This window comes from Rana temporaria, chromosome 3 (genome assembly GCF_905171775.1).
Source record: "Rana temporaria chromosome 3, aRanTem1.1, whole genome shotgun sequence".
In the NCBI taxonomy this organism is placed as follows: Eukaryota; Metazoa; Chordata; class Amphibia; order Anura; family Ranidae; genus Rana; species Rana temporaria.
The window spans coordinates 413,423,854-413,450,597 of NC_053491.1; the positions used below are offsets into that span (position 1 = coordinate 413,423,854).

Here is a 26,744-nt window from a genome sequence, read left to right on the forward strand (position 1 = left end):
CAAAGAAAAAAAACATTTAGAAGGAAAATCGAAGAAAAAGGTAAGTGAACCAACAATGCACTAGCTTAAAGGAACCTATTTAGAAAATAAAAAAACAAACTTTTACAACCCCTTTAATGACACCCCAGAATGGTTAACAGATCTCAGTGCGAACTGTGGTGAGAACACCCATGCGATCCGATTCCAGTGCAGAGAAAAAAAAATCCCTGCACCTTCTTTGTGCAAATCCAATGCGAGTTCAGCCATACAACTGTGTGGCTGAACTCGCATTGCACAGACATCGCATTGCAGTACAGTACATCGAATGCGATCGGCACTGCAGTGTGGGTGTGAATCACACACAGTGTCTGTGTTCACTATAGTGTGACTGTGAACCCAGGCTTAATATATCTTGTGTTTACAAAAGAACTTTTCATTTAAGGTTTCCACACTGTAGAATGTATATTTCTGCTTTCGCTTTATATATGAACAAGGAAATTGCTATTCATCTGATATATTACCAGTATAGAAGCTGAATGTGAGGATCTGGGACAGTCGTTCTCAACCAGGGTTCCTCCAGAGATTGCTTCTTTAGCTGTGGCTGATTAACCTACCATCTGATGATGCCTGCATAGTTCCATAGCCAAATATTACTTGGCACAACAAACACATGACTCAATTATCTTTTTTAGCTCTTTGTAAGGGTGGCATTCGATTATCACTATACAGTAAGGGTAAGATTTTTTCTAATGACCACATGTAAGGGGCATAGGCGTGCGCACAGGGTGTGCCCAGGTACACCCTAATACCCCCTTGCAGAACAGATTCCCCCTACTTGCCCGGCTCCTTCTCCTCCCCTCCCGAAGCACTGCTGTCTTCCCTCCTCTCCCGCCACCTGTTGCTGCAGGATATTTTAGGATGAGTGGGGTAAGGGGCCAGTAAATATATAATTTACCAACCCCTTCCCTTTCTGAATGAACATCGTGAGTGATCGTTAGTGTGTGTTTGTGCTTTGGGGTGCATACCCTAATGCCATAGGCTGCGCACACCTATGGTAAGGGGTGTTTTCCCCAATGACTCCTGATGAATTGGTTTTAGTAAGGGTTTCCTAAAGACCTGGAAACTATTTTAGAGGTTCCTATTGGTTAAAAAGGTAGAGGAAGGCTGATCTAGGGGCAAGAAATGGTTAAAGATGCATTCTAGGACATTTATCATTCTCTGCACTTTAAATAATATCACAGATCCTCAATACATTTAATGGAAGTGAATTTATTTTACTAAGACAAACCAGACAACATTTCTTAAATATACTAATAAAAGCAATTTTAGAGTACATTTTTTATATTAAAAAGAACAGAGAACCAACACTTATAAATAGAACATTTTTTCACATACAAAATCACATATAATCTGTCCCTCATAATGCTGTATAACAATGAACTAAACTATATTTTTGGTGCTGAACTATTGCATGTAGACAAGGCATGGATCACGACATCAGATTTACAGTAAAACTCAGCTTGGGCCATTCAAGGCAAAGCATCAGGTTAACTTAATTGATGCCCTCACCATTAACTATTTGGTCGCTTTGGATGCTTGGAGCGATAAGCCATATCTGGTTCTTCCACGTTTGGGGACCATGTGATTCACTCCCCTTTCTCGGGCACCCAATTCAACAACTTTGTGACAGGGAGTGAGCCCTTTGTAATCTCTAAGATGTGACCTACAAAGAACTTCCTCTTTTTACACTTGGCATCTGATAGAAGCAACAGGGGGGCAAAGGAAATAGTATTGGACAAAGCAAAGGTTTAAAGTGTACCTGCAGTGAAATGTACCAATATAAACCTTCTGCCGGCAGAATATAAATGCAGGTACCGAAAGATTATTAATATAGCTCCCCAGAAGCCTCCACAACCTGTGGTGCTCTAGTATGCAAATGACAACTTCACCTTGAAAAAACAATAAATTAGATTAAACCCCCCCACCAAATACTAAAAATAACATTTTGGTGGTATAGCCACTAACCCCAAATGTGTAACCACAGGGCATAAAGTGAGTGGTCGCTTTACTTGAATGTATAGTGCAGATATATAATGAAAAATAATTCAAAATGCCATAACAATAAAGCTTACAGATACAATTTTGTTAACAATGAAAGTGCACATGCATAGTAAAGTGAAAATAATTCATAAGATATTAAAAATATATAAAAATAAAAAAATAAACAGTACTTTAAATAATGTACATTTTTGCTGTTCTTAAACAAAATCTTCTTTTATCTCCATTACATCATCACTATAATTTTCCTTCGCACCCAATGTGCTCTACTGAAAAAACACTCACCAGATTGCCATGACCTCTTTAATCAAAATCTTTAATAAAGAGGTCATGGTAATCTGGTGAGTGTTTTTTCAGTAGAGCACATTGGGTGTAAAGGAAAATGATCATAGGTGTGCGCAGCCTATTGCATTAGGGTGTGCACCCCAAAACGCAAACACACATGCATGTATATTTATATATATATATATATATATATATATATATATATATATATATATATATATATATATACACACAAACACACACACTCTCTAAATAAATGTAATCCTTTTAAAATGTAGTAGGTTAGTGGATGGTGTCAGTAGGGCAGAGTTTGGTGTCAGTAGGGCAGTGGACAGTGTCAGTAGTTTTTTATTTTTATTATTTCATTTTTGTATTATTTTTTACAACTTTATGTGTATTTTTTTATAATTGTTTAATTTTTTTAGAAGCTTTGGTGAAATATCAGCAGGGGGAATCTGCACTGCACAGGGTCATTAGGGTGTGCCCAGGCACACCCCCTGCGCACTCCAATGAAAATTATAGTAATGATGACATTTCACATTTGGCGATAAAAGAAGCTTTGTTTAAAGAAGAGTAAACATGAACTTTATTTAAAGCACTGTTTATTTTTTAATTTGTAAAATGTTTAAATATCTTATCTTACTTTACTATGCACATGCACTTTCATTTTTAACAATATCACATCTGTAAGCTTTATTGTTATGAAATTTTGAATTATTTTTGATTATATATTTGCACTATATATTCAAGTATAGTCCGCCAGTTTAGGTGTATGGGTTTTGGAGAATGTATTGGAGAGTATGCTGGAGACGAGCCCAAAAATACTGGGCAAGCCCCAGCTCCAGCATAATTTCCAATGAGCTTTTGGTGCATGTGCTTGGACAGCCACCATGCTATGCAGTAGGGGATACACAAGGTTAAATGTACAAGCTGCCAGAACCAAGGCCAGAATACATGGTGTGAATGCTAGCCTGGACTTCTTAGTCAGTATTTGGCACGTGCAATTAGGGCAACCACTGCATACAGTTTGAAAAGTGCATAGTTTGCAGATTACACCAGAGACAGGACCTGAATAGACTGTTTGACCTTGAAAAGTGTTTTGCAACTACACAGTGTACACAGAGCACATAGTCATAGTAATGTAGCTCAATATTTTGATATGTAGTGACTATAACCATAAAAATATTTTTTCCCTATGAGAAAGGGGCCCGTGGAGAGCCACTACCTAACCCCTGACACAAATAAACAGACAAAATACTTTATATTGAAGGAGGCACAGCTTCCCAGTAGAGGTCTTTAGAAAGTAGCTCTGACAACACAACAACCGATATTAAATATTAAAGCTACACCCAACTCTTTGGTCATAGACATAGTTATTCATCTTCAGAGGAGTCTTGGGTGGAGGAACCTGCAATAGGTCCTTCATTGCGGAAACTGCGCAGATACACCCGAAGTTTCTGTGGATCGACATTTCTCTTTCGGTTAAAGTCTGCTTTGGGCTGTTGCTGGGAACATTTGTCACCTTGCAGGGTTTTGAAGAGGCTGGCTAAATTAGGGCCAATCTGGGTCATTAGATTATTCTTGATGGATTTGACAGTCTCTTCATCACAGACCATTATGCTGTTTAACAGCTTGTTGTAATACCTGGAAATGAAAGAGAAAAGTCAGCACTCAGGTACACTATTGGACATGTTCAGTATGGTATAGTTATTTATCTCAAACTTTGTTAACTGTAATTAAACTCAAGTTTTAACATACATATTCAATATTACAATCTTATAGAGGATTTATTATGCACCGGTGGCACCTCTCTATTGCCAGCAGAGATGAAAACATTGACTAGCATAAAAATGTCTGGTTAACTCCAAGCTTGAGTATATTGAAACAGGAAGCCCTGGCCTGAGAACTAGAGGTTACCCAGTGGGATCCAGTAGGGATACTGCTTTTTTGTTAAATGGGAAATATGGCTGGGAAGAATCCCCATCCCACTGACAATGGCTTAATAAGGAAGTCGAAAACTTGCATGGCACTTCTTACCCACCCACCCTTAATAAAATAATAAAATGGCACCCCAGGGCTCAGCCAGGATCCAGACATGCAGACTGGGTAAACTGATCACACTGATATTGTGAGCAGGGCCGCAATCAGGGGGGTACAGGCATTGCACCTGTAAGGGGTCCGGTCGGCCCCCATTTGTTTTTGTTTATGTTTTCATTTGACCCCCACGTTTAAAAACTCTTGGCAGGGAAACCTACCCCCCCTCGTTTTTTTAATTTTTAATTTTTATTTGTCTGACCCCCCACCTTTAGAAACTATATATATATATATATATAAACTATATATATTTCGTCTGACTTTAGCAACTTCCGGCAGGAGAAAGAAGAGAAGACTTGACTTGACTTTGTTTTGTTTGTCAGCTAGAACCCCCCCCCCCCTATCCCGCTTATCATCTCACTTTCGATACCACAACCCCCCCCCCGCTTATCATCTCGCGGCAGGAGAGAGGATGGCCCCCCCTGGTTCTCTGCTCCAGGTGGGCCCTGCCTAAAGCTATGTTAGGGGCCCCCAAATTTGTGATGGCTGCCCTGATTGTGAGTATAATGACTGTTATTTTTTTATTTTTTTTTAAAGGAATTGTGCTATTGTGCTAGGTCAGTGTGCCCCTCTCTTGTTATTGTTATTTTGCAGTCTATAAGGATACCCATTGTCCTGAGGGGGCAGCAAGGCCATAGGCGCCAAGGAAGAGATTACTACACCACATATACCTAATAGTTCACTATTTGAGTGCAGGAGAATGACTTTTGCATGGACTGATCACCTGCCTGGCAGTGCCTACTTAGTTCTGGTGTCAATGTTATTTGAGAGAGTTAGAGGCAGAGGTACCAGTGCAGTGTTTTCTCTTCTGTTTCAGATAACTAAACAATGTCAACAATGGCCTTGCTTTTGCTGGGTATGTAAAAGGAAATTTCTTGTGTCATTCACCACCAATTCAAGGAGGCATTACTTTTCCCACCAATCACAAATGTAAGTAGGCATTTAAAGTATTCACTAGTGTAAAGGGGCTTTTAATAGGAAGCCTGGTCCTTTTCACTGGCTATCAGTGTACAGGTGGCCTTAATTAGGAGGCTGGTTGTCCTCTGGCCATCAAGAATAGAAAAAAGGAAGACTACGTAGGCCACCCCCAGAATCAGTAGATAGGAGGTATAAATGGGTGATAATAAAGGCCGCTGGCCAACTGAGTTAAAGGTGTTTCTCATTAGTGTTTGAAATGGATGGGTGTCACGGAGATTTTACTAGAATTGGGAAGGGGGAGCTAAGAAGTTGTAGAAGGGCATAGAGACCTGTGATTAGTAGTTTTGCCCTTGGTTTCATAAAGAAGACTACTACGTTTTGGACAGGAGCTATTTTAAGGGTCGGTTCACACCAGGAATGACACAGGAACGTGCTTGTGTTTCTGTGTGATTTGATTGCAATGCATTTTCAGCCCCTTCATTTGACTTGGGCTGAAATCGCACCGTGCCACACTAAAAGTAGTGTATGTACTACTTTAAAAAATGTACTGCAAGCAGATTGCTTGGTACTTCTTTACTTCTTTGGATCTGGTGCAGGCAAATGCAATGCAATTGCATACTTCATTGGGGTGTTAGCATAACATTGAAACCAACTGCAGACCGCAAGGGCAGTGTATTTTAAATGCGGTGTGGGAAAAGCACGCAGAACATGGATTTCTCACACCATGTTCTGGTGTGGACTGGCCCTAAAACAGAACAACTGATACAGTCTATTCCAAGCCAAACAAAAACATGTATAACAATTAAGCAAAGAACACATACTGTAACCAATCTCATCGTGCAGCTCAGAAAATGATTGCGCCACACACATTTAACTCCTATCCTCACAAATTTTATGTAAAAATCTATTTCATGTATACATTTGTCCAGAACATTTGCCAATTTCCTCAACATTTGTCTAGAATGAAAGAAACAAAATCAGGAGATGAAAGAGGGTAATGACAAAAAAAAAAAGACATACTTGTTGGAAAACTGCTGTGGCTGATATATAACCTCCGTGATTGCTTCTGGATTATTTTGGGCGACACTGCAGAGCTCTAATTTGGAATAACAGTCCTCCTGGACTTCAGAGATCATTCGCTGCAGGCTGGAGCATCTGCGGATAGCCAGGAACACCTTGGATGTTATTCCAATCACTATACACTTCAAACTTTCCTTCACAAACACTTTACCCTGCGGGAAGAGGGAGAGAGATGAACACAAGGTAGTTAGAAACACATTTCAGTGGGAATTGTAAAAATTAGAAAACAAACACAGATACCACACCTAATGCCGCGTACAGACGGTCGTTTTTTGTGATAGAAAAAAACGACGTTTTATGTGATGAAAAAAAACTAAGTTTTTCAAACTTCATTTTCAAAAACGATGTAGCATACACACCATCGTTTTTTCCAAATGCTCTAGCAAAGCGTGGTTACGTTCAGCACGTACGACGGCACTCTGTTCCATTCAAACTCGCTTCATAACTTGCTTCTGAGCATGCGCGGGTTTAAAAACGTAGTTTTAAACGTCGTTTTGCCCACACACTATCATTTTAAATGACACAAAAAACGAAGTTTTGAAAAACGACACAAAAAATTCAAGCATGTTCGAATTTTTTTTTGTCGTTTTTCAGAAGACATAAAACGATGTTTTCCCCACACACGGTCATTTTAAATGACGTTTTCAAAAATGTCGTTTTTTTTCATCACAAAAAACGACCGTGTGTACGCGGCATAGGGACCAGGCTGGAATACAATACATTTTTCTTTTTGGGCTTGGATATACTTTAATTTTGTGGCTTCTTGTCACCAGACGCACATGGAAAAGCATGTGTTAACACATCCTGCATTACTATGTCTTATAGATGCATTTGGGACATTTTACTAAAATGGAAGCACTCAGAATCTGGTGCAGCTGTGCATGGTAGCCAATCAGCTTCTAACTTTAGCTTGTTCAGTTAAACTGTGAAAGCTGATTGGTTACTATGCACTGCTGCACCAGATTCTGTGTTCTCCAGTTTTAGTTAATCCCCCAAATTGTATTTTTGAAGGAACCAATTCAAATTACTTGTATTGTAAAGTACAGGTCATTCCTCCAAAAGTTCTATCTGCAAGACTTTCTTTCCACACAATGCCAATCATTGTTGGAAGCAGGACCTGCTGTAAACCATGTTCTTTCTCATGTCTGCACATTTTGCCTGTATTTAAAGTGAAACAGAACTGTATCTGAGCACCACAAACAAAAAATGATATTTAATTCATTTTTAATATTCAAAGCAAACACCTGTCCATTTCCATCTGACTGTCTTCCAATCCCATCCACAAGACGGATCGGGAATGGATCGCCCACCTGTCTGTTTTTAGGTTTGATGTCGGCGGGTGTCAATGGACACATGTTCGGTGATATCCGCTGCTCCATAGAGGGCAATGGATGGTCCGATTGAGTCCGCCTAAAAAAGCGTCAGACTGACTTGATCGGCCTGCATGTGTGAAAGAGGCCTAACAATGTATCAAGTGAGAAAATGCCTTGCAGTAGTGGTGACAAAATTAAAATGGAATTATATTTAATAAAATTAGGACTTGGTTCAAACTAGTGTGAATTCTGATGAGACTTGAGTCGCAAAGAATCGCATGACAAGGGAAATCCCATTGATTTCAATGGTGCATGTCCACATCAATGGAAGTGTTCCTGTGCTACTTTGGTGTTATTAAAAGTGCGACTTAACCCCATGGAATATGCAAAGCCACATCAAAGTAGCAGTAGTGTGAACGAAGCCTAAATGCAAATGAAGTTAATTTTAATTGGAAACAATTCACTGATTTTCTTTTATTATTGCATTGCCTTTTCTAATTTAGTAGTTTGCATGAATTATTGAATTAAAGTGAAGTCACTAAACAAATGGAATTATTATTTGATAAAGTATTCACATGTATATATGCATTTTCCATTTAGTTAAACTGTGATAAATTTGACAGTTTTTTTTAATAACTGACCAGAATAAAATTTTACTCTAAAAAAAACGACTCCATGTTTAATTATTTTGTTGATTTACCTAATGATGGTCATACACGCTTTTTAAAAAAAAAATCCAATTGATTTGATCAAAACAATCAAATCTGCAAAAAACTGAATAGCCACAACTTCCCCTCCCGAAATGTATGAATCATTTCTGTATTGATAGGCAGCACTTACAGTAGATACCTTATTCATGAATAATATCATATTTCGATCAATCAGATAATTAGGTTACATGATGGAAAAAGAGATACAATCAGTGATTTATGATTGTAAGTTATGGTCTTATCTTAACTATTGATCTAACTCTACTTTCTGTGTGTGGCATAAAATTGAATGGGCTGTCGACTATGGATTGATTATTCTGTTCAGTAGAGATCAATCAGAAAATAAACTGATTGTTTATTGAAGAATGTTTGGCCAATATTAGATAAGTAGATGAATACTGCCTGTTCTTATTTGAGCAATCTCTATGATTTATTATTTCATTTACAGGATTATATTACAACTATTCTAATAAACTGAAGCAATATCTCCCCAATAATCCAAAATAAACCATCACAGACATGACACAGTGCCCCTTAGTGGTCAAGTTTCAAATTACAACAGTATGCCAAGCTGTTTGGCTATAGGCTTTACATTGGCTATACATGGCTTGAATGTCGAGTAAGTTTTGCTTTGCTGAAATGTGAGCTGTGGGTGGCCCTGGCTTCATAAAAGTCAATTATAAATTTGAAGGTGGAAGATTGTCAGCTGTATAGTGACTGTATCACCCACAACTGATGAGCACTCTGTTAGTTCTTTAAAGTAATTTAAAACTTTTGTGTTCATGTGTGTGTGTTTTCTTTTAACCAGTTGGTAACCGCCCTATAGCCAAAATACGGCTACAGAGCGGTTACTGTACTCTAGGAGGGCGTCAATGTACGTCCTCCCAGAGACTGCTTTGTGCGCGCCCGAGCGGGCGCGCACACGCGATCGCCGGTGCTCGCCGGGTCTACGGGACCCGCAGCAACAGCACTCGCGGTAAGGAGCCAATGGACGCGGCTCCTTACCACGTGATCGCGCCGTCCAATGACGGCGCGATCACATTTGTAAACAAACCCTGCGGCTGGGTCAGATGCAGGTCATCTCTCTCCTCTCCTCACACCGTTGCAGCGTGAGAGGAGAGGAGAGAGATTTTTCAAATCAATAGTAAGTGCCCAGCAATCCCCAGCAGTCCCCAGCAGTGCCCAGCAGTGCCCAGCAGTGCCCAGCAGTGCCCCAGCAGTGCCCCAGCAGTGCCATCTGTCCCCTAGGAAGTGCCATCTGTCCCCCAGGAAGTGCCATCTGTGCCCCAGGCAGTGCCATCTGTGCCCCACTAGTGCCATCTGTGCCCCACTAGTGCCATCTGTGCCACCTGTGCCCCACAAGTGCCCCAACAGTGCCACCTGTCCTACACCAGTGAACACCAGTGCCACAAAAGTAAAAAGTAAAAGTAAAAACACTGCCACATCAGTGCCACAACACTGCCACCTGTGCCCATAAGTGCCACCTGTGCCCATAAGTGCCACCTGTGCCCATAAGTGCCCACAAGTGCCGCCTGTGCCCACGAGTGCCGCCTGTGCCCACGAGTGCCGCCTGTGCCCACGAGTGCCGCCTGTGCCCACGAGTGCCGCCTGTGCCACACCAGTGCCGCCTGTGCCACACCAGTGCCGCCTGTGCCACACCAGTGCCGCCTGTGCCACACCAGTGCCGCCTGTACCAAACCAGTGCCGCACCAGTGTCATCTGAGCCACACCAGTGTCATCTGAACCACATCAGTGCCGCCTGTGCCCATCAGTGCCACCTGTGCCCATCAGTGCCGCCTGTGCCCATCAGTGCCACCTGTGCCACACCAGTGCCGCCTGTACCAAACCAGTGCCGCCTGTACCAAACCAGTGCCGCACCAGTGTCATCTGAGCCACACCAGTGCCACACCAGTGTCATCTTTGCCACATCAGTGCCGCCTGTTCCCATCAGTGCCACCTGTGCCCATCAGTGCCGCCTGTGCCCATCAGTGCCACCTGTGCCACACCAGTGCCGCCTGTACCAAACCAGTGCCGCCTGTACCAAACCAGTGCCGCACCAGTGTCATCTGAGCCACACCAGTGCCACACCAGTGTCATCTGAGCCACATCAGTGCCGCCTGTGCCCATCAGTGCCACCTGTGCCCATCAGTGCCACCTGTGCCCACCAGTGCTCATCTGCACCCCACCAGTGCTCATCTGCACCCCACCAGTGCTCATCTGCACCCCACCAGTGCTCATCTGCACCCCACCAGTGCTCATCTGCGCCCCACCAGTGCTCATCTGCGCCCCACCAGTGCTCATCTGCGCCCCACCAGTGCCATCTGCGCCCCACCAGTGCCATCTGCGCCCCACCAGTGCCATCTGTGCCCCACCAGTGCCATCTGTGCCCCACCAGTGCCACACCAGTTCCACCTGCACCACTGCAGTGACGCCTGTGCCCACCAGTGCCGCCTGCTAATCAGTGACCCCAGAGCCACAGCAGTGCAACCAGAGCCACACCAGTGCCACATTTGCCCATCAGTTACACCTGCGCCACTGCAGTGCCACTAGTGCCCACCAGTGTTCTGCAGTCCAGCCTCACTAGCCACCAGTATGGCAAAAATTTTTTTTACCACCGAGCAGGCCTTCCAGAAACTATGGGCGTCTGATGACAGCTGTGAGGAGTCTCTGTCCGATTCCGATTCGGCCTATGAGCCCGTAACAGGAAGCGGGTCTGATACTGATTCAGAGGAGGAACCTGTGCCCGTTAAAAGAAGGCGTTCTGGCGTGGAGCAGCCTACTACTAGTGCAGTGCCGTCCACCTCGCAAGCAGTGCCGTCCACCTCGCGAGCAGTGCCGTCCACCTCGCAAGCAGTGCCGTCCACCCCGCAAGCAGTGCCGTCCACCCCGCAAGCAGTGCCGTCCACCCCGCAAGCAGTGCCGTCCACCCCGCAAGCAGTGCCGTCCACCCCGCAAGCAGTGCAACAAAGGTCAGGCACCAGTAGGGTGTCCTCTCTGCCCCAAAGGGATAGGGGCCATGCCAGCCTTCCCTATGGCCTTCAAAACCCCCTGTGGCTGCCTTCGAATTCTGGAGCATCAAGTATCCCCCCTTTCACCGCCCAACCAGGTGTACAGGTGAACACCGATAATTTTGACACGATTGATTTTTTTCATTTAGTTTTTACAGACGAATTATTGTCATCTATTGTGGCCCAGTGCAATCTCTACGCTCAGCAATTTATTCTAAGCAACCCCGATTCCAGCTATGCCCGCCCCTTTCATTGGAGAGACCTGACCGTAGAGGAGTTTAAAATATTCTTAGGCCTGACCTTCAATATGGGTCTCTCAAAAAAAAACAAAGGGTACGCCTATTGGTCTACCAAAGCCATCCACCACATGCCCGTCTTCTCATCCCGTATGCCCAGATCCCGATACTTCATGATTCTACGGTTCCTCCACTATAATGACAACACCCAGTGCCCTCCCCGAAATGACCCTGCCTTTGACAAATTATTTAAAATTCGGCCACTTCTAAATTTTTTTTCTGAAAAATTCCCCCAGTTATATACCCCTCAACAAAATATTTCAATAGATGAGTCCCTTGTAAAATTCCACGGCAGGCTGGGCTTTAAACAATTCATCCCAAGCAAAAGGGCCCGATATGGGGTGAAGATGTACAAACTGTGTGACCGAGACACGGGGTACATCTACTCCTTCATTGTTTACGAAGGGAAGGACTCCCAACTACATCCCCCCGAATGCCCCGAATACATCGGAACAAGTGGAAAAGTCGTCTGGGAGCTCATCTATCCACTACTTGGAAAAGGATACCACCTTTACGTGGACAATTTTTATACTAGCTTGCCCCTGTTTAGAAATCTTTACCGGAGAGACACCCCAGCATGTGGCACAGTGAGAATAAACAGAAAGGGCTTCCCCCAAAAATTGGTGAATCAGAAGCTGAGACGAGGAGAGACGACGTCTTTACGGAACCAGGAGCTATTGGCTGTCAAGTGGAGGGACAGACGAGATGTCCACATGCTCACCACCATCCACAATGACACCTACGTGGAAGTCCCCAAAAGAAGCGGCCCAGTGCAGAAACCATCTTGTGTCTACGACTACAATTTATTTATGGGTGGCGTAGACTTCAATGACCAGATGATTGAACCCTATCTTCCCTCCCGAAAATCCCGTCACTGGTATAAAAAAGTGTCCATTTACTTTTTCAGTTTGGCCTTCTATAACTCTTATGTTATCTACAAAAAAGCAACACAGAATCCCGTTCCATATCTACTCTACCAAGAAGACGTTATCACCGCCCTTTTGTTCCCTGAAATGCCACCAGACATTCTTCGCACTGATTGCGTGAGCAGACTTCACGAACGGCACTTTCCTGACAAAATCCCCCCCCGTCGAACAGGTGCAGCCCGTCAGAAGAAATGTCGGGTGTGCGCCAGAGGAGGAGTCAGAAGAGACACAACAGTTTATTGTCCCGATTGTCCCTCCCAACCAGGCCTCTGTTTAGGTGCATGTTTCCGCCGTTACCACACTATTGAAAATTATTAGATAAACAAAATTCAAATTCCCTGTCATTTTCCTCCACACCCCTTATGCCACTGCACTGTACCTACCTCTGCCTTCTCCGTTACCGACCCTGGACTGTTTTATACGACCACGATTTTGCCTAATGCTAAAAATACCTCTGCTTTCTCTGGAACTGACCCTGGCTTGTTATACGACCACTCTTTTGCCTAACCCTAAACTGTACCTACATCTGCCTGCTCTGGAATTGACCCTGGACTGTTTGACCACGTTTTTTGCCTGCCCCTTGGATTGATCTTTTACCCTGCTATGCTAGTGGGAACACAGGAGTCTCACACATGTGAGGGGCTCCAGAATTGTTTTTCTGGATGAAAAAACTAATTTTTTAGTTTTCTCATTCCCAGATTAGGGTCTGGTTGCCCGGAGGCTTCAAAGAGATTTGGGTGGGAGAAGCCTCTACCCCTGTCCCCATTCTTTCCTGGCCTTACTACCAGGACCAATATTTTGGCACTGCTGGCTATGTACCGACTATGAACAATATTGCTGCCTGGACAATTCCATTCATTGTCGCTGACCACGTTCCTGCCTGCTGCCTGGATCAGGGCTCTCCTCCTGTGGACAATTGCACTACTAAAAACACAGGTAATCCTTTTTTTTTGTACCCATTACTCAGCAGAATGTATTTTAGGGTGTAATTCTTGGTATGTACATGCTGTGTTAGAAATATGAAGGGCCTTCAAAAATGTGATAGATTGTAAGGAAATTGGATGTGTAATTTGTGTCCCTACAACACCTGATGGTGCTTCTTGGATGTTGGGTCTCTATGTGGCCAGGCTGTGTAAAAGTCTCACACATGTGGTATCGCCATACTCAGGAGAAGCAGCAGAATATATTTTGGGGTGTAATTTTTGCTATGTACATGCTATGTGTTGGAAATATCCTATAAATGGACAACTTTGTGTAAAAAAAATGCGTTTTCATTTTTTTTCCACATTTTCCAAAAACATCTGCAAAAAAATGAACTGTTCAAAAGACTCATTATGCCTCATAGATTATACGTTGGGGTGTTAGCTTTCCAAAATGGGGTCACTTTGTGGGCGTTTCCATTGTCCTGGTGCTCCAGGGCCTTCAAAAGTGTAATAGGTGGTTGAGAGATTAGATGTGTAATTTATGCTCCTAGAATGCTTGAAGTTGCTACTTCGGTGTTGGGCCTCTGTATGTGGCCACGCTGTGTAAAAGTCTCACACATGTGGTATCGCCATACTCAGGAGGAGCAGCAGAATACATTTTGGGGTGTAATTTTTGCTATGTACATGCTATGTGTTGGAAATATCCTATAAATGGACAACTTTGTGTAAAAAAAATGCGTTTTCATTTTTTTTCCACATTTTCCAAAAACATCTGCAAAAAAATGAACTGTTCAAAAGACTCATTATGCCTCATAGATTATACGTTGGGGTGTTAGCTTTCCAAAATGGGGTCACTTTGTGGGCGTTTCCATTGTCCTGGTGCTCCAGGGCCTTCAAAAGTGTAATAGGTGGTTGAGAGATTAGATGTGTAATTTATGCTCCTAGAATGCTTGAAGTTGCTACTTCGGTGTTGGGCCTCTGTATGTGGCCACGCTGTGTAAAAGTCTCACACATGTGGTATCGCCATACTCAGGAGGAGCAGCAGAATATATTTTGGGGTGTAATTTTTGCTATGTACATGCTATGTGTTGGAAATATCCTATAAATGGACAACTTTGTGTAAAAAAAATGCGTTTTCATTTTTTTTCCACATTTTCCAAAAACATCTGCAAAAAAATGAACTGTTCAAAAGACTCATTATGCCTCATAGATTATACGTTGGGGTGTTAGCTTTCCAAAATGGGGTCACTTTGTGGGCGTTTCCATTGTCCTGGTGCTCCAGGGCCTTCAAAAGTGTAATAGGTGGTTGAGAGATTAGATGTGTAATTTATGCTCCTAGAATGCTTGAAGTTGCTACTTCGGTGTTGGGCCTCTGTATGTGGCCACGCTGTGTAAAAGTCTCACACATGTGGTATCGCCATACTCAGGAGGAGCAGCAGAATATATTTTGGGGTGTAATTTTTGCTATGTACATGCTATGTGTTGGAAATATCCTATAAATGGACAACTTTGTGTAAAAAAAATGCGTTTTCATTTTTTTTCCACATTTTCCAAAAACATCTGCAAAAAAATGAACTGTTCAAAAGACTCATTATGCCTCATAGATTATACGTTGGGGTGTTAGCTTTCCAAAATGGGGTCACTTTGTGGGCGTTTCCATTGTCCTGGTGCTCCAGGGCCTTCAAAAGTGTAATAGGTGGTTGAGAGATTAGATGTGTAATTTATGCTCCTAGAATGCTTGAAGTTGCTACTTCGGTGTTGGGCCTCTGTATGTGGCCACGCTGTGTAAAAGTCTCACACATGTGGTATCGCCATACTCAGGAGGAGCAGCAGAATATATTTTGGGGTGTCATTTGTGGAATATACATGCCATGTGAGAGAAATAACCTGTTATAATGACAATATTGGTATGAAAAAAAAAAAAAAAAAAAAAAATCTTAATTTTGCAAAGAATTGTGGGAAAAAATGGCAACTTCAAAAAACTAACTATGACTCTTACTAACTACCTTGGAATGTCTACTTTCCAAAAAGGGGTCATTTGGGGGGTATTTGTACTTTATTGGCTTGTTAGGGTCTCAAGAAATGAGAGAAGCTGTCAGTACTTCAGGTGTGATCAAATTGTTCAATTTTCAGAAATTGGTACCAAAGCTTGTAGACCCTATAACTTTCACCCAGACTAAATAATATCCAATTTTTTTTTTTTTTTTTACCAAAAATATGTAGCAGTATGCATTTTAGGCCAAATGTATGAGGAAAATTACTTTTTTACAAAATGATATGATAGAAATGAAGAAAAATTCATTTTTTTACAAAATTTTCGTTCTTTTTTCATTAATAGCGGGGAAAAAAAAAAACGCAGAGGTGATCAAATACCACCAAAAGAAAGCTCTATTTGTGGGAAAAAAAGGACAAAAATTTCATTTGGTTACAGTGTTGTATGACTGAGTTATTGTCATTCAAAACGTGAGAGCACCAAAAGCTGAAAATTGGTCTGGTTATTAAGGGTGTTTAAGTGCCCAGTTGTCAAGTGGTTAATAATAGGCATGTCATACTTACTTGCTCTGTGCAATGGTTTCGCTCCTGGCTCCGCCTCTTCTGCGAGAGCCCCCCTAGGAAGCTGCTACTTATGGAGGCTCTTGTGTTGGCTGAATTCAGAGCTGGCCTGCCTGCATCTGTAGACACAAAGGCCCGGATTCACGTAGCACTTACGCCGACGTATCTACAGATATGCCGCGTAAGTGTAAATGTGCACCGTCGTATCTATGCGCCGTGCCCATAGAACTAGATACGCTTGAAAATAGGCTTCCTCCGACCGACGTAACTTTCCTACGCCGGCGTATCTTGGGCGCATATTTACGCTGGCCGCCTCATTGCAAATATGCAAACGAGTGAGATACGCCGATTCACGAACGTACTTGCGCCCGGCGCATTCATATACGCGGTTTACGTAAGTGGGCGTGTGTTATGTAAATCAGGCTTGACCCGAAGTGATTGATGTTTTTCCCGAACGGCGCATGCGCCGTCCGTGGAATTTCCCAGTGTGCATTGCTCCAAAGTACGCCGCAAGGACGTCATTGGTTTCGACGTGAACGTAAATGACGTCCAGCCCCATTCATGGACGAATTACGCAAACGACGTAAAAAATTCAAAATTCGACGCGGGAACGACAGCCATACTTAACATTGGTACGCCGCACTTACGCCACCATATAGCAGGGGTAACTTTACGCCGGGAAAAGCCTAACGTAAACAACGTAAATGTACTGCGTCGGCCGGGCGTACGTTCGTGAATTCGCGTATCTAGCTGATTTACATATTCTAGGCGTAAATCAGCGTACACGCCCCTAGCGGCCAGCGTAAATATGCAGTTAAGATCCGACGGCGTAAGAGACTTACGCCGGTCGGATCTAATAGAAATCTATGCATAACTGATTCTATGAATCAGATACGCATAGACACAGCCGGACTCAGAGATACGACGACATATCTTGTCTGTGAATCTACCCCTCTGTGTATAAAAAAAAGTAAAAAATCTGAATTACACCCCCCTGCTCTGCCACTCCTTCTAGCTTATGGGGTGTATTTTTTCCATTATCTGCGCCCCTTTCTGATGATCATGTGCTGGTGCGGAGGGAATATTTCTTCAGTTTCGGGTGCATGCCCATCCAGCTCCACTCGCATGTTCTTCTGCCTTGGCTCAAGTCCCGGCCAGTCGTCTGCCTGCTTATCTCCTTGCCTTCCCTGGTGAAATGATTTTCCTCCGCTCCCCACCCTGTAGTAGCCAGGACCCGGACAGTAAGACTTGACAGGCTGTGAGGTGGGCGGCAGCAGCGACGGGCAGAGAGTCGCTGATTACTGCCATTACTAGTAAAAAAAATGTCCCCGGATTTCATTTTAAAAATCTGGTTACCTTAGCCTATGACACTGTGGGGGTTATTTACAAAAGGCTAATCCACTTTGCACTACAAGTGCACTTGAATTTGCACTGAAAGTGCACTTGGAAGTGCAGTTGCTGTAGATCCGAGGGGGACATGCAAGAAAAATAAAAAACAGCATTTTAGCTTGCACATGATTGGATGATAAAATCAGCAGAGCTTCCCCACTTTTCAGATCTTCCCCTCAGATTTACAGTGACTGCACTTCCAAGTGCACTTTCAGTGCAATTTCAAGTGCACTTGTAGTGCAAAGTGGATTTGCCTTTCGTAAATAACCCCCTATGTGTTTACCAATCTCAGATTAGCAATATTTCTGATTTGCAGGAATGCCTTGTAGCACTGGTTGGTTGGTGTAGGTTTGTCACTGTACCTGAGTGTCAAACTTGGCAGCGTTGAACAGAAAAGACTTGCAGATGTCATACAATCCATCGGTGTCACAGGTGGTATTCTCCAAGCAGGCAAAGGCTCCGCAGCCAACTTGCAATGCCCCATTCAAGCAGCGAACCACTTCAACTAAATGGGAGAGAGCAGAATGCAGTGTCAGTATTCACCTATATCACAGAGGGAATATCTTACCATGACAGACAGATCAGACTTCCCCACCTACAACAAATTGATTCCCTATTACTGGTACACATAGTTTTATTGAAAATTACAGCAGATAAAACATTTTCACAACTGCATATCTATACTGGACAAAGAATGGTAACCACCTGTATGTAGAAGCCAGCAGTTGAATTTGCAGGCTACAGGAGCACTGCACTGACAGAAGGGAGGAGCTGGAAGGAGAGAGAGCACAGCCCCTCCTCCTCCTGGCTCTCTCTACTCCCTGCTCTGTCCTGGACAGTTTTGCACTTAGCTGTGGTCTGTGCCCTCTCTCCCTTCCCGCCTCATGGCAGTGTAAAGCTCTTATGTCTGTGACTACCGCTGCCGGCTCCTGAATACAGGAGTGATGCCCTGGCAGGAAGGAGAAGGGGGAGAGAAAACACAGCCCGCACCGCTTCCCTTTCTCCTCTCCGCTCCCAGTACTGGACTATTAGGAGTAGTGATGCTGCTGTCATTACTCCTGTCAGCCTTGTAACAGAAGGAAGGCACCCACATCCCTACAATAAACCACTGAGCCCAGGGCATTCGCCACTCCTGGCCACCCCATATCCCAGCCACCCTTTGTCCCAGGCACCCCATGTCCCGGCCCTGGGTAACCTAATACCGATAGGGCACATTACAAACTATCTGTATTATTATACACAAAGTATATCATCTAACGTTACAGAATAACGTTTAAATTCAATTGTAAGAAATGAAGAATGAGATGTGAACCAAAGTATATCATTACTCTTGCATGGATTAATAAAAACAAAAAAAAACTCATAGAAAGAAGGACATTCCTACTTTTCCTGCATAAAATGTTTCTCTTGGCTCTCGTTAGTTCTGACAACGGGGGGAGAAGCAGTGAACAGTCTCTTATTCAGACTTCTCCCAGCCAGACTCTGCTCCCCCCACCCCAAATGTTGATGGGGACAAGGGCCTCTTCCCTGGTATGGTTTAGGAGGGGGGGCACTTGCTTGTCCCCCCTTTTCCTGATCGGCCAGGCTGCATGCTTGGACAAGAGACTAGTATGGATTTTGGGGGGACCCCATGTGTTGTTTTTTATACATTTTGCCATCGAGGGACACTGTTGTTTTTCTTTTAATAAACGATTGGTCAAAAATGCTTTCCTATTTTTCTTACTTAACACTTGGCGAATGGGTACAGCTCCGATACCCATTCACATGGGGGGGGGGTTGGGATCTAGGGACCCTCTTGTTAAAGGGGGCTTCCAGATGTCGATAAGCCCCCCGTCGGCAGACCCTGACAACCACAGCCCATGGTTGAGCCCCCCCGCCCCAAGCACCCAGGCTCGCTTGTGACCCTCCTTTTCCTGACCAGCCAGGCTGCATGCTTGGATAAGGGTCTGATGTGGATTTTGGGGAGAACCATATGCTGTTTTTTTTTTACATTTTTCTATTGCCAGGCAATTTCCAGCATTCTTTTCTTTACATTCAGTGGAGTTGATAAGGACAAGGGCGGCCAGCTTCCCGATCCGCTGCCTAACAAGCAACTATTTCTTCACACAGAATTCAAATCAGTCGGTCGGTTTTCCGAATTCGTTACTATTTGTTACTATTCCATTCGGAGATTCGGATACATCCGAACCTCCTAATAACCAAACATTTGTCCGAATTTGTATTTGGACTGAAAGGAATTGCACATGTCTAGTTAAAGCGGTAGTTCACCCCCCCGACACATTTTACCATCGAGACAGGCATTGTAGCGCGAGCTACAGTATGCCTGTCCCGATTTTTTTAACCCCGTACTCACCTTGTAGTCGTCCATCGTAGATTCCGGCTCCCGCGGGGAATGGGCGTGCCTATGGAGAGGGAGGATGATTGACGGCCGGCCCTGGCACTTCACTCTCCCCGAAGACAGCCGGAGTAGGTCTCGGCTCTTCACGGCGCCTGCGCACAGGCTATGCGCACGCGTCGTGAAGACCAAGCCTATTTCGGCTATTTCCGGAGAAGCGTGACGCGCCAGAGCCGGCCGTCAATCATCCTCCGTCTCCATAGGCACGCCCATTCCCCGGAATCTTCGATGGACGACTACAAGGTGAGTACGGCGGTAAAAAATTCGGGACAGGCATACTGTAGCTCGCGCTACAATGCCTGATTTTAAGGTAAAATAAAAAAAAAAAAAAATTTTCCCGTCGATAGGGTGAACCCCCGCTTTAACTGCTAGTTTATGTCTAGGGCGACCAAATACAGCAGTGTTGCTTACTGCATCTTTTGCAGGCTGTTCTGCTCTCTTAGATCCCAGGAGCATCTTCTCTGCACTCCAGTGTTCTAAGGTCCTCTGATGTCATTAAAGGGGTTGTAAAGGTACAATTTGTTTTCCCTAAATAGCTTCCTTTACCTTAGTGCAGTCCTCCTTCACTTACCTCATCCTTCCATTTTGCTTTTAAATGTCCTTATTTCTTCTGAGGAATCCTCAATTCCTGTTCTTCTGTCTGCAACTCCACACAGTAATGTAAGGCTTTCTCCCTGGTGTGGAGTGTCGTGTTTGTCCTCTCCTGTAGTCCAAGGGAGAGGGCGAGCACGACACTCCACACCAGGGAGAAAGCCTCACATTACTGTGTGGAGTTACAGACAGAAGAACAGGAAGTGAGGATTTCTCAGAAGAAATAAGGACATTTAAAAGCAAAATGGAAGGATGAGGTAAGTGAAGGAGGACTGCACTAAGGTAAAGGAAGCTATTTAGGGAAAACAAATTGTACCTTTACAACCCCTTTAAGATCAATGCAGGGCTCATAACTCGACACTGGATGTAAGGACACCAAGGAATATTCCACTGTCAGAGCACGGGGGAGCTCTGTTTGTCGGGGATCAGAGGATCAGGTAAGTAAGGCATCACTTCTAAGCAGAGCTCACATAGGCAATGGGCAAATATCACTATCTGACTTATTTATACTCTATAATATGAATAGAAATATAATTACATAAATGCTAAATATAAACCCTTAAATTCTGTGCGGTGCAGTTTTTCCACGATTGCGGAATCACGGCAAATCGCACTGCATGCAGCTTGTCACCCAAAAATGAGCAGGAGCTTATTTTGGGTGACAAGCTTTACAAGATGCAACCTACCACACGACAATCACAGCAAAAATGCACCACGTTGTAGGTACCATTGAAAATAATGGCACCTAAACCTGCGTTTTGTGATCCCAAAATGCCCAGGTGTAAATAGAGCCGCCTTGGTCCACACATATGCGATTCTGGATGCATTTTGAAACTCACAAATTCACATGACAGGCTGGATATTAGGTGTACCAAATGAGGCGGTTCACACAGATGCGATTCACACACATTGCATTTCGAGTCCCATTATAAAAAGGGTCCTATGCGAGTTTATAGCAGTGCGTTTCAGACTTGCAAGTGGTAGAGTGGCATGTGGAGACATAGGATTGCTATTGACAGGAGATTTTGCATTGAAGTCAATGGGAGGTGTTTTTGCATTGAGGTCAGTGAAAAGCGTCATTGCCTTGAAGTCCATAAGATGCGATTCAAAGCATTGAAGCCAATAGGAGGCAGTTGTGGACAGAAGAGAGAAAGCCAAAATCACACCTGAACTGAAATCGCACAGAATAACATTGCGATTTTAGTACACAGGTGGGAACCTGGCGCCTGGGATTTGTCGAGCCCGGTTCTAAAACATAAACTAACAAAGGACCTTGTATTAAGAAAAATATGGAGGCTGCCATAGCTTACTTGATAATGCTAGCTGCCTGGCTGCCTGATGCTTATAACTCGAATAATACTGAATATGGGGAACAGACCTGGAACAAACATGCAACCAGTAGGGAAGTCATCACTCCTATACTTGTTCCAGATTAGTGACTCAGAAAGAACTGGAACCAGCAGATCAGCATGGCAGCCAGGCAACTAGCATTTTCAGAAGGAGAGGTCAGTAGTGGCCCCTCTGTATTTCTTTTCAGTGTTACCAATAGCAGTTCAATTCTATCATATTTCAGATAAAGGATAAAATAGTAATCTCTCCAATATTTCTCTTTCAATACTTTCTACTTTAGGTAAATAAAGTACAACCTGATACATTTTATTGTATCATTCTACATTCTAACTAGAATGAAAACAAAACAAAAAAATAAATAAATAATATTGTATGGATGTTAGCACAAGGACCCCCTTGTACCATATTCACACCCTGACATGCCAGTGTACCCGCATGTCACAGAAGTCAGCACACAAACCTCTGTGTACCATACTTATACCCCTACATACCAGTGTACCCCCATGTCACAGAAACTAGCACATACCTCTGTATACCATACTGATACCCCTACATACAAGTATACCCCCATGTCACTGATACTCCTACATACCAGTGTACCCCCATGTCACTGATACCCCTACATACCAGTGTACCCCCATGTCACTGATACTCCTACATACCAGTGTACTCCCATGTCACTGATACCCCTACATACCAGTGTACCCCCATGTCACTGATACCCCTACATACCAGTGTACCCCCATGTCACTGATACCCCTACATACCAGTGTACCCCCATGTCACAGAAACTAGCACACAAACCTCTGTGTACCATACTGATACCCCTACATACCATTGTACCCCCATGTCACAGAAACTAGCACACAAACCTCTGTGTACCATACTGATACCCCTACATACCATTGTACCCCCATGTCACAGAAACTAGCACACAAACCTCCGTGTACCATACTGATACCCCTACATACCATTGTACCCCCATGTCACTGATACCCCTACATGCCAGTGTACCCCCATGTCACAGAAATCAGCACACAGACCCCCATGTACCATACTACTTCCCCTACATACAAGTGTACCCCCATGTCACAGAAATCAGCACACAGACCCCCATATACCAGTGTACCCACATGTCACAGAAACCAGCACACAAACCCCTGTGTACAATACTGACACCCCTACATACCAGTGTACCCCCATGTCACAGGAATCAGCACGCAGACCCGCATGTAGCATACCGATACCCCTACATACCAGTGTACCCCCATGTCACAGAAATCAGCACGCAGACCCCCAAATACAAGTGTATCCTTGTGTCACAGAAACCAGCACACAAACCCCTGGGTGCCATACTGACACCCCTACATACCAGTGTACCCCCATGTCACAGAAATCAGCACACAGACCCCCATGTACCATACTGACACCCCTACATACCAGTGTACCCCCATGTCACAGAAATCAGCAAACAGACCCCCATGTACCATACTGATACCCCTACATACCAGTGCACCCCCATGTCACAGAAATCAGCACACAGACCCCCATGTACCATACTGATACCCCTACATACCAGTGTACCCCCATGTTCTAGAAGTCAGCACACAGACCCCCATGTACCATTATCACACCCCTACATAGCAGAAGTCAGCACATATATCATAATCACACTCCAATATCCCAGTGTACCCCCAGATCACAGAAGTCAGCACCCATTGCCCATACATCACACTATCATGCCCTCTCACCTGAGCTCTGGACTTGTCCTCTGCTCCTCCTGGCTCCAGTGAAGTCGATCTGGTCGGTCTCATAGGCTGAGCTCAGGCAGTGTACGAGCAGGGGGAGGAGGAGGAGGAGGAGGAGGCTCATGTCATTCATTCTCTGACTGTGTGTTCCGATCGTCTCTGCACAGTGATGGATCGGACACAATTTATACACTACTCTTATCAGCGACCAATCAGCATTCTCCTCCCAGCAGCCAATCACTGACCAGGCTCATTCATAAAAAATAATAATAATTCTGATCCCCTCACCCACAGGTTATTCCCAGAAATGTGTCATTGGGGGGACATGTATCACTAGGTGTGTGTGGGGGGGGGACATGTGTCATTGTGGGGCTATGTGTCATTGGGGGGACATGTGTCATTGGGGGGACATGTATCACTAGGTGGTGGTGGGGGGACGGGGACATGTGTCACTGTGGGGCTATGTGTCATTGGGGGGACATGTGTCACTGTGGGGCTATGTGTCATTGGGGGGATATGTATCATTGGGGGGACATTTGCCACTAGGTGGGGGGGGGCATGTGTCTCTGAGCAGAGTAGCATATATCACTGGGGGAGACATGAGTCACATGTGTCTTTATGAGGGGCATGTATCATTATACAGTATAATTTAGGAAGGGGAGGGGGTCATGTGTCACTGGGGGACATATATTATGGGGGGGGGGGGTGTATTCCAGTAATAATACATAGATATACAGCTGGCAGACTGCTGTAGGTCAGTTGAGATTCTTATATTTTGTATTTATTTTTCTGTAACCCTTTCCTATTTCTTCTTTAACTCACACAGTAGCACTCCAGCCACAATCCTTGTGTTTGCTCATCCAACTAACTTCTACATTAATAATAAACAAATAAACCTGAAAATGAAGATAATGATGAGCAAAGCACCAATCTCACAACATCACTACAAAGTATACAAAATCCAACTCTATTTGGCTACATAGAAAACATTTGTATCATTGCAATTCGTGGAAAGAATGGAAACATACTGCTCAATACTTCTACAGCCATCTATAGAAGGAATATTGAGAATATTTCCATCCAGGGGGTTCTTTGCACGAATTGTAATAATAAAAATGTTTTCTATGTAGCCAAATAGAGTTGCATTTTGTATACTTTGTGATGTTTTAGTTTGATTGATGCCAGGTTCACGATTGTGGGTGTGGGAAGGCCTTCCAGCAACCATAGAAAGCCGCGTCAAAATTCTCTGCGACTGCGTTTTTGATGCAGGGAAGGTGGGGGGACTTTTCCCTGCATTTTAAGCAAACTATTTACACTGGACATTTACATTTTTCCCCTGAACGCAGTTTACTACTCTCAGGAAAAAGCAGCTTAAAGTGGAGGTTCACCCAAAACCTCAATTTTGTGAAGGGGAATCAGGTGTTTTTTTTTTTTAAATCAAAGCAGTACTTACCGTTTTAGAGAGCGAATCTTCTCCGCCGCTTCCGGGTATGGGCTGCGGGACTGGGCGTTCCTATTTGATTGACAGGCTTCTGACGGTCGCATACAGCGCGTCACGATTTTCCGAAAGTAGCCGAACGTCGGTGCGCAGGCGCCGTATAGAGCCGCACTGACGTTCGGCTTCTTTCGGCTACTCGTGACGCGATGTATGCGACCGTTGGAAGCCTGTCAATCAAATAGGAACGCCCAGTCCCGAAGACCATACCCGGAAGTGGCGGAGAAGATCTCTCTCTAAAACGGTAAGTACTGCTTCGATTTAAAAAAAAAAACACCCGATTCCCCTTCACAAAATGAGCCTCAATCTAATGATAAAAATAGTTTTTCGGGTGAACTCCCGCTTTAAAAAACGCGTCTCTGCATTTTGTACACACGTTTAGATGCATTTATGTGTTTGCCCTTAATGCCATTAGAATGCATTAATGTATGAACAAGCCTAAAAGTATATAGAGCCTTTATGAGAGTTTATATTCATTTCACATTTTTTTCTGCTCAAAGCTCCTTTCCTGAAGGGATTTCTTCAGCCTCTAAATACGCCTCTTCTAATACACCTGTAAACACCTATGTGGGTTGATTTCCTAAAGGCAAATCCACTCTGCACCACAAGTGCACTGCAAGTCGCTGTAGATCTAAAATGAGGGGAAGCTCTGCTGATTTTATTATCCAATCATGTACAAGCTAAAATGCTGTTTTTTATTTTCCTTGCATGGCTCCCTCAGATCTACAGCGACTGAACTTCCTAGTGCACTTGTAGTGAAAAGTGGATTTGCCTTTAGTAAATAACCCCCTATGTGTGCAACGACACATAGGGGTTGATTTACTAAAAGCAAATACAGTAGGCTGTGCACATTGCAAGTGCAGTTGCTCAAGAGATTAGTAAATTAGGTAAAGTTTCACTTTGCAAAGAATACCCAGGGGAAATAAATGAAAAAAATGCATTTTTGCTTGCACGTGATTGGATGATGGAAGTCAGCAGATTTTCGGAGCATTTACAAAACTCTGGAGCAACTGCACTTGCAGAGTGCAATTGCACTTTGCAAAGTGCACAGTCTATTTGCCTTTAGTGAATCAATCCAAGAGGCTATAGAGGTGCGTTTACAGCAGGGCCTGGATGGGGGGCTGCCCTGGGCACTGTGGGAGCATGTGAGGTGGTGGCACCAGGAGGAGTTTGAGGGGAGGGTATTAGTGCTGGGAGGGTGAATGCCTTGGTCGTCCAGGACTCTCCCTCCTGATTGGCTGAGGCACAGCAGCGGCACCATTGGCTCTCGCTGCTGTCAATCAAACACAGTTAGCCAATGAGGAGAGAGAGGGGGTGGGGCTGCAGCTCGGGTTACTCCACAGCAAACTTGCTGGCTGTGGAGTGCATGAATCTATTTATTGGTGAGAGAAAGGTAGTAGGAGAGAGGTGGCGGCATCCATGCAGCCTTTATGGATGCACCGCCACTAAAAGTAAGGGAATCCATAGTTATCACCAGAACTATTGTCCCTGGGCCAGATTCTCAAAAGAGTTACGACGGTGTATCTCAGGAAACACCGTCGTATCTCTGTTTTTGGCCCCGGGTACCTATGCGAGTGATTCCTAGAATAATTTTCGCATTGATACGGCCAAGATCCGACAGGTGTAAGTGACT

General features: G+C 44.1%; 1 protein-coding gene across 1 annotated transcript; it reads right to left on the reverse strand.

Moving 5' to 3' along the window:
• Positions 1 to 2,748: 2,748 nt before the first annotated feature.
• Positions 2,749 to 23,769, reverse strand: STC1 (stanniocalcin 1). The gene is made up of 4 exons (XM_040346085.1): positions 23,620 to 23,769; positions 17,895 to 18,037; positions 6,355 to 6,566; positions 2,749 to 3,966 (listed from the first exon to the last, which is right to left on the reverse strand). The coding sequence occupies exons 1-4, from the start codon at positions 23,747 to 23,749 to the stop codon at positions 3,696 to 3,698; spliced, it is 756 nt and encodes a 251-aa protein (XP_040202019.1). The 5' UTR covers positions 23,750 to 23,769; the 3' UTR covers positions 2,749 to 3,695.
• Between the last annotated feature and the right edge of the window lie 2,975 nt (positions 23,770 to 26,744).